We start from the raw sequence: 8741 nt of genomic DNA, 5'->3' as shown, positions 1-8741 counted from the left end.
TTCAGTCTGGAACAATGCCGATGACTATCAGTTAAATTCAAAGGCTTAGAGAACAGGATACATGCTGTTTCTGTAGTTAATCCAGGCTTTCACGGCTTATTTACATCAGATAAAGGCATTACATACTTAACTAGGAACCATTCTGTGTGTATTTGCTGTAATACAGTTTCAGCACCATGGACAGCACCACAATACAATGCACACTACCCTGGTAAAACTTTGATCTATATATATATATATCAACACAAATTATACAAATTTCCTAAAACAAGAATTTAATATGTTAATTATTGCTGTTTAATGGAATCAGGGTCCATAAAGTGTCCTGATTTGGCTCTTCAGTTGTGATAATTGTCTGAGAATGTGACTTAATTATCCCGCTGCTCCTCAGAGTGGAACATCTTGTTCTAATTATGAGCAGAGGAAGTCTTTCTTCAATGATATTAGAAGTGACAGGAACAAGACTTCTGATGACAATGAGGGTGTGAAATCTCCATATGAGAAATTTGGAAAGTTTTTGGTGCATAAGAAAACCTCCTGGTGCTTTACAAGTTGGCCAAAATAACTATATATAAAAGTTAATCTGTTAGATACATCCTCCAAATATGAAGTTATTTTGAGCTTTATTGTACTACGTTTACTGTACTTAACTGCTGAAGAAAAAGTGGTCAATGGAGTTACAGCTAAAATGTTCAAAACATTGCAGTTGCTTAAATAGCCTTTATTTTACCTGTTATGCTATTGAATTGCTTAAAATTGAATTGATTATAAGGAAGTGTAGTTAGACGCAGTGTGTATGTTCTACATTAATATGAAACGTATAAATAGAAAACTGAAAGTGAGAGAACAGAGCCCTAAACGCATTGTATTGAAATAAGCCGTCCCTGCATTGTCGCTGCGCTAAAGGGCAGGGGGTCCTCAGGGTAAAGTGAGTGGACATGATGCAGAGAATGTTTGCCTCTGTGTCCTTATAAATGCTGTCAAGTGGCAACAGCAATGACCTGATACACCAGCGCTATGTGTGCGATGATGCAGGCCTGCGTGTGTGAATGTGTGTGTGGCTGGCCAGCAGTAAAGTGTGTTTTATTGGAGTTAACACTAAGGTCAAATAAAGCAGATTTATTTCTACGGATTACTAGCACTCTGCTGGCCAGTCCATAAAACAGAAACCAATCACTGACACCCTCACGCACACTTGTTCCCATTGGGGGCTGTGAGCAGGAGATATCATGGCTATTGTGTGGTGATACTGGAGAATGAGCTGTTGTCTTTAACCATTTTAGCCCCCGAAGAGAAACATGGACATGGAATGGGTTCACATTTTAAAGTGGACAGTTGTTGATGGCTTCGTGTTGTGGTGCAAAGTCATCTGTGCTTTTGGTGAAAGTTTGTTTCATTCTTTTTTACTAACGAATAATCCAGAAGTCAAACTGTGATTATTAAAGATCAAACATTACAGTTCTTTTAAACATATTCAAGCCACTATTTTTAGATTTCACTATTAAGACCTACCTGTTTTTAAATTATTCTGATTTAATAAAGCATTGGGTATTGTTACTGTCTGTGAACGTCGTTGCCAATTATGCAATCTTTCAATAGAACTTGTTGTCACCTTTTTAACTTGATTGAGATGTGTTGCTCTATGAAAAGGTCAAATATGTCAGCTTTAGTCCATGCACTATTACTTCCCATTAACATTTTTTTAAAGATTCAAATATTATAACCTTGCCCTTTGATCGAATGTGCCAGCAACAGAGCAGATTAATTCATACATCAATTTGTAGACAATGAAGGCATTTTAAAGCTTAAGTTCTCAGTGTTTAGCTGGAATAATGATCGGTTTTGCCTGGAGGATTGGCGCTCATAAATATTGATATGTGCACATGATTGGTACATGGTGCAGTATTGTCAGCAGTTTGAAGAAATCCATGCAGAGGAAAGTATATTATGATATTTCATTTGATCATGCTGATATTCATAATAATAATCAACAAATGAAAAATCTTGAACACGTTTCACAAGCTTTCTTTCTGTTCCTCTAGTTTCTCTGTGACAAACTGTGTGCTTCTCTAGCTGTTAATGTTCTGAAGGCTGGGGAACACACACGCTGACCAGTGAGCTGTGACTTCCACCAATAAAAAGTCATCAAGTCCGTCAGCGCACTTTGACCCAGGGTTACCACGGAGACCGCCATAATGACCTCCAATCAGGTGAGGCTGAGGCTGGGGTGAAGTCACCTGTCTGTCAATCCTCAGCCATAAAAGCCTCAGTCATTCACCAAATCCATATTTTTTACAGTTATTACATGAAATTAAATAATTTTAACTTGAATGTGCATATAAAATTACAAACAAAATAAAGCAAAACAGAACAAAACAAACAAGACATAACAAATGTCAATCCCAAAAAGTCAGTTGCATGGGTGGCCAAAAATCAGAAAGATTTTAAAACATTTCTTTCCATTGTTGGCATGTTTGATCTCGATAGTAAATTATAAATTACAATTTTCATGCACTTGGTATGATAAATGCATTACATTGTGAATGAACAGAGCACAGTGGGATGTACAGACTCACAGACAGTCCAGAGAAGACGGAGTGAGACGGAGATGTGGCGACAGTGGAGTTTAATGATTCCAGATGAGCCGAGAGCCCGGCCTGACAACTGCAATGAACAGGAATCAATAGTGAGAGCGTCTGTCTGCGGCAGATAAGACACACACACACAATGTTGACTATTAAAGACGACAGCTTGAGATATTACACTATTAGTTATGCTATTTTTAATCAGCTATCATATTTAATTAATTCTTCAGGTCAGATGCTATCTCAGTGTGGCATGTGTGTGTAGAGGAGGTGCAGGAAGGACTATAACTGCGGAAACGAAGCAAAAGACTCAAATATTCAAATTAAGCTCCAGAAGAGGAAAGGAATGAAAACCAAAGAGTTTATGCCTACATTTTAATTTCTGAAATAGTTTGTATTCACCTATAGCGTTTTTTTTTTGTCATTCATCCTAATGAAAAACTGCTGTTCCATAGGCCACAGGCTTGAACTTGCTTTCAGACACTTATAATAAAAGTGTTCTTATGACTCTCTTGTCCAAGCACAGACAGAGCACGGAGCAGAACAGGAGGTGAGTGTCTGTGTCATCACTTCCTCTGAGCAGCCACTGTGAGATCAGCTGCTAATTATAGTAATTATGATTCATTACTCGCTCACATTAATTTAATAAAGAGGAGGCTGAGCAGAGCTCATTAACCTTCATTAGAATAATTACAGACACAAGAAGCGCAGCGCTCTTTGCGTTCACACACAGACAGAGGAGACAGCACACACTCCTGAGCGGGCTGAGGGCACAACCCCTAACACACAGATAGAAGGACAAGCTGAGGAGCTCTGGAAATAAGTCACAGTGTTTGTTTGTTTATTTATCCATCTATTTGTTTGTTTGTTTGTTTGTTTGTCAATGGTTTATTATGCAAGTTGAGTTGACTTGATTTATTTGACTTATTTTATGTATTTTGAGTTAAAGAAAAACACTTGATAAAATATTTTAAACAAAATTTTCATTGTTCTAGTCACTTTCACTGATACAGTAGCGGATCTCTAACTCCTTTAACAGGTCTAATACTAATATTTCCAGAGGTGAATGCTGCAGTGATGTTTAATAAAGTGAATATATGGCCTCATTTTAAATAAAGCCATAAAGCCAGAGTCCCTTTTAAAGCAAGAAGTAGATCAAAGGCCTTGTAATGGTGGGGCTCTCTGATTGGCTCATCATGTCTCATTGTTTCAGTCATTATTTTGCTCAACTTTTAATTTCTTGCTCTTAAGGATCATTGAGCAAGCCAATTACATGGAGCTGACCTTGTGCACGCGGGCAGGAGGAGGACAGGAAGGATGTCCCGGGCCTCGCCTCTTTTTTTAATTTCTCCACAACAATATAATAGTGTGGCGTCATGGGCTCCATATCCAGTCCCCTCTGGTCCGCAGCTTAAAACGCGAGTCAACGGAATATTAAGTCCCGAGCATTAGAATAAACACGTCGTGTGTTAAATCAAAATCCAATTCTGTGGTCTATTATTTTCTGGCATAGTAATGACTGCCACGGATTAGGAATCAATATTTCACTACAGCGGGGACATTACCGACTTTATTCAGGCCGTAATTGAGTTTTGAGGAGGAGGCGACCATGCCCTGGAATCTGCATTAAAGATAAGGGTTGCGTTCATGCAGATGGCCTGGTAGCGGAGCAACGACGCTTCTGCTACACATCAATTACACATAGCAGTTAACCTTGTAACACATGGACATCACTGTACCAGCCGAAGACTCAATTCTGCGGCTGGTTTTAGGCCCGAGAGGAGCGCAGGGTGGCCTGTAGAGGAGGCTTCCTGCGCTCGGTCTCTTTCTGTTCAGAGATAATAGACTATTAGTGGAAGTGGGATTAATTTGTACCCAATTACAAGCCATTGGGTTGAATAGAAATGCATAAATAAGGAGGTTCCATATACACAGAAGGTCCCCTGGGAACGGCCAAAATCCCCCAAAGGTGTACAGGCTATAGCTGATGGAGAGGGAGCGGGTTCACGCGTCTAATGTGAAGAGAGAAAGAGAAGAGGGGTGGAGGGGGGAGGAAAGAGAGAGACAAACAGAGAGAGTGAGGGAGAGAGAGAGAGAGAGCGAGAGAGAGAGAGAGAGAGAGAGAGAGAGAGAGAAAGAGAGAGAGAGAGAGAGAGAGAGAGAGAGAGAAGATTCCTCTAAGCATCATCAGAACGGGGTCCACAGCGTCCCGCCTACAACTCTTACTCCTGTCAGACAAGCAGAGCGCGCGCCAGTCCGTTCCCCACAGAGCGCACGAGGCTGGAGGTGGAGAGAGACGTGTTTAAATAAACATCTGTGTGAGACACTCGCAGACTCGCAGACAGAGTATGTGCAGGCGCGCCACGCTCACAGGATGAAGGCAAGAAGGGAAGCCTGAGTTTGGATGGACCGCGAGCCTCCTGTTTGTCTGACTGCATTGGAAAGTTTAGTGCGCGCGCTGCATCACCTCTTGTGGCGCTCTGATGGGACAGGACCACACGTTTTCTGACATGGGTACTAAACTCTCTTTCTAGACACATTAACCTGGTTCCTTTTCATCTCTATCGAGTGGTGTTCAGTTTGGATCGTAAATATAGCCTATGGGACAATCACAGTGAGGCTATGAACCGGGACAGAGCTGCGCCAGGGCCCGTGGTGGACGGAGTCCAACCCGGGGTCCAACCCGGTTCCAATCGGGACAGAGTAGCGCAAGTTGCCGGTGTGAGTCGTGACAGAGTGCAGCCGTCAGCGGGAGACGGGCTCCAGACAGTGGTGGTTCCGGACTCTGCAGACGTGATTCTGGACGCAGGCGCAGAGGCGGAGAAGCGGCACGTGTCCAACGGTGTGTCCAACGGAAGAGACGCTCAGGCTGTGGACAACTCAGACCCCACGAACCCAGCACTGGCCCCTCCACAGCAGGTAAGGTCTTCGGACAAAAGTTTACAGCGAGCCACACACTTCTAAAACACTCAGTCCTAACAGCTCCATTCAACATTCCCGAATCACTCGCCTTTTCGACACATTCTTAACTTTATTATCAAGGCCCGTTAGTTACTATAAATTGCTGCATTGACTTTTTACGCAATTATATCCGATCAAAAAATAGCCTAAATATAGAAATATATCTATATATGAAACGCACTTGAGCAGTGCAAAGTAAAAGCACATGTGTGTGTAGGCTAATGCGTAAATACGTCTGCAAAATAATAATTTGACCAGAGAAACGATTTTAGTTTGATATTTTTATCTTTGCCTAATGAAGATCTTGTAAATAAAGAGACTGATAACTAAACGCGTATCAACAATTGTATAGGCTACATCTCTGAAACGTTTGTTAAAGGCCTAAAACTATAGTTTTATCTTATTGGAAACGTATAGCCTGAATGTCATTTGAACATCTTGGTGCATCCAAACCATCAGTTTGTACAAAGTAGTTTAGGCTCGTATCATCAGATGTTAACAGCTCAGCAGCTGCTGTTCATTGACAACATACTCGATTAATATAGAATTTTCATATTATTTATGCAACATTTTGAGGATATTTTCCCTTTCAAAATATTCGATATTGATTTTGTTTCAAATTGACAATCGCAAGGTAATGGTCTCAACATTCTTAACCTAATAATATGTACAAATGATACATTGTTATTAAATAAACAGCTTCTTTGATAATAATAATAATAATAATAATAACGATGATAATAATAATAATAATAATAATAATAATAATAATAATGTTATGCTTATTAGTTTATTATACAGCCGAAAACATATTCAAAGTTGGGTAATTGATTTGAAGTCACATCTGAATTTTTGTCTTTGTTTTTTTCTTTTATATATGTATATAGGTTATATATGACAATGTATATATCATTTAACAGATTTTATCGGGCTTAGATTTCCGTCACTAAAAACAGAAGATGCTTAGGAAAAAGCAGATTTAAAAATGTGCTAATTCTCTGTGTGTTTGCGTGTGTGCAGGGCCCCACGACGCACCGCACCACCTCGTTCTCGGTGCTGGACATCCTGGATCCCAACAAGTTCACGAGTAGCCGCCGGTTCCCGCAGCAGCACGAGCGGCCGGAGCGCGAGCGCGATCTGAGCGCATTCAACGTGGACAAGCGCCGCGTGGCAGCGGAGCGCGAGCCTGGCCTCGAGCCCATGGAGCCGGCCAAGAGCTGCTACGGCGCGGAGGAATACCACAGCAGTAAGTGCAAAAACACTACTGTGCGACACAAACACCTTCTGTGTATTATATATATATATATATATATTACATCTTATATATATATTTTTAAATCATTTTTCAATTCAAGGACATGAACAACAAGATAAAGAAATCTTATCTTTTAAGACCATGGTCATGTATATAATGTAAAATAAATGTATAACATTAGATCAACAGTTCGTTGTTTTAGCACCAGTTCGCGTGGTTTACGTTAATTCACGACGTAGGTCTAATTTTCCGTCGCTTATTTGTAAGTGAACATACTGGTGACAGGCTGCGTAAATTTGTTCGATGCAATTAAAGTGTTCATTTTAGTGACTTTACGCTGAAGTTATTTTACACTTTGAATGAGCCCAGAAATAAAAGCTAATTTAGCACATGTGTTAATCAAAAACAACATCCTTATTTAACAGGGGATTGGTTTAAGCAATTTAAAATTTTAGGCCTAAATACAGCAGCACAACATTTTCCAAAATTTAGCATTAGAATTTATATTAGGGTATCTGAAATATCGGTAATTAATTTGGTGTTTTATAGACAACGTTTTGTTTTAATAATTTGATGGTTAAAAACTTAAATCTAGAAGTATAGCTTATTTTCGTTGTCTTTTGTAAATCAGAATAGTTACTAATAGGCCTACATTTGCAGTTCACAATAATAATAATAATAATAATGATAATAATAATATATAATAATAATAATATAATATAGTAATAATAAATTAATATTTTTTGTATTTGCTAGAGGTGTTATTGGCCCTTTGGACACCAACCAGACTGATCCTGTGAGATGTTGATAATCTGTTTGTGTGAATCTCCAGAAGACAGCTTCGTTTACCGCAGTCCAGAGGAGGAGGACTATCAGCGCTCCGGGACTCCAGACTCTGAGGCTGCTGATGGAGCGTACAGCAGTGAGGAGAGCAGCTCTGCTCTGCACTCTAACGGAGAGCACGAGCTGAGCTCTCACAACCACCAAGAGTCATCCAGAGACAAGAGTCCAGGAGGAGGCTCTACAGGACCCAATAGTCAAAGTAATGGGGGCCAGGGCTCACAGGGAAAGCCCAAGAGGAAGCGCTCAGGCTCGGACTCCAAGTCAGGGAAGCCCCGCAGAGCGCGGACTGCCTTCACTTACGAGCAGCTGGTGGCTCTGGAGAATAAGTTCAAGTCCACACGCTACCTCTCTGTGTGTGAGCGCCTCAACCTGGCCCTGTCCCTGTCCCTGACTGAGACACAGGTGAAGATATGGTTCCAAAACCGCCGCACCAAGTGGAAGAAGCAGAACCCGGGTGCAGACACGTCAGCCCCCACCGGAGCAGGAGGGGGCGCAGGGGGCGGAGGAGGCCTGGGAGGCCTGAGTCCTCTCAGCCCCTCTCCTCCAGTCAGTGGACATCTGGCCATGCACACAGGCTATGGGGGGCACCACCACGCCGCCACAGGAGGCCTGGTGCAGCTTCCATTCCTCACAGCTAGCCACGTCCTGTCACCCTTCATGCTGGGGACGCAGGGCTACGCAGCGCCAGCCTTCTACAGCACACACCTGTAGACACCAGCGCTAAACTACAGACTCCTTTTTACTATGTTTCCAGGCTCTCATTTCAAGGGATTATTTTGATAGAATGTGGAAATTTACCAGAATCTGTACATAACTGCTCTAGCTCATGAATGCTCTTTTGAATATAATAGCAAAGATGTTTGTTTTTTTTCTTTGAAAAAAAGTCAGAATATTGAATATGAAATGATTATTTATGACTTCAGGAATTGCTTGATCTATTGTAAGTACTGTGTAACTAACTACAGATGTGACTGTTCATTTGACCTTTTTCATATTTATTGAATATGTTGACAGTTAACATCAAATATTTGGATGTTAATAATCATCAGCGTTCATTTCATCTTTGATATTAAAATACGACATTAACAAAAAGTCTG

General features: G+C 41.0%; 1 protein-coding gene across 1 annotated transcript; it reads left to right on the top strand.

The window, feature by feature from the left end:
* The first annotated feature begins 4846 nt into the window (after positions 1–4846).
* nkx1.2lb (NK1 transcription factor related 2-like,b) lies at positions 4847–8736 on the top strand. The gene is made up of 3 exons (XM_072436207.1): positions 4847–5504; positions 6567–6792; positions 7634–8736. The coding sequence occupies exons 1-3, from the start codon at positions 5208–5210 to the stop codon at positions 8353–8355; spliced, it is 1245 nt and encodes a 414-aa protein (XP_072292308.1). The 5' UTR covers positions 4847–5207; the 3' UTR covers positions 8356–8736.
* Positions 8737–8741: the final 5 nt, after the last annotated feature.

Source organism: Eucyclogobius newberryi, unplaced genomic scaffold, assembly GCF_026437365.1.
Source record: "Eucyclogobius newberryi isolate DKJ021-1_F unplaced genomic scaffold, fEucNew1.0.hap1 SCAF_11, whole genome shotgun sequence".
NCBI lineage: Eukaryota > Metazoa > Chordata > Actinopteri > Gobiiformes > Gobiidae > Eucyclogobius > Eucyclogobius newberryi.
Note: the sequence above shows the minus strand (reverse complement) of the source record. Positions and strands in the feature narration are given on the sequence as shown.

Bases quoted from the DNA above. Each gene is read 5' to 3' on its own strand.
- nkx1.2lb (XM_072436207.1), top strand. From the start codon at position 5,208: ATGAACCGGGACAGAGCTGCGCCAGGGCCCGTGGTGGACGGAGTCCAA. The intron at 5,505-6,566 runs GTAAGGTCTTCG...GCGTGTGTGCAG, and splicing joins CACTGGCCCCTCCACAGCAG to GGCCCCACGACGCACCGCAC. The intron at 6,793-7,633 runs GTAAGTGCAAAA...GTGAATCTCCAG, and splicing joins CGCGGAGGAATACCACAGCA to AAGACAGCTTCGTTTACCGC.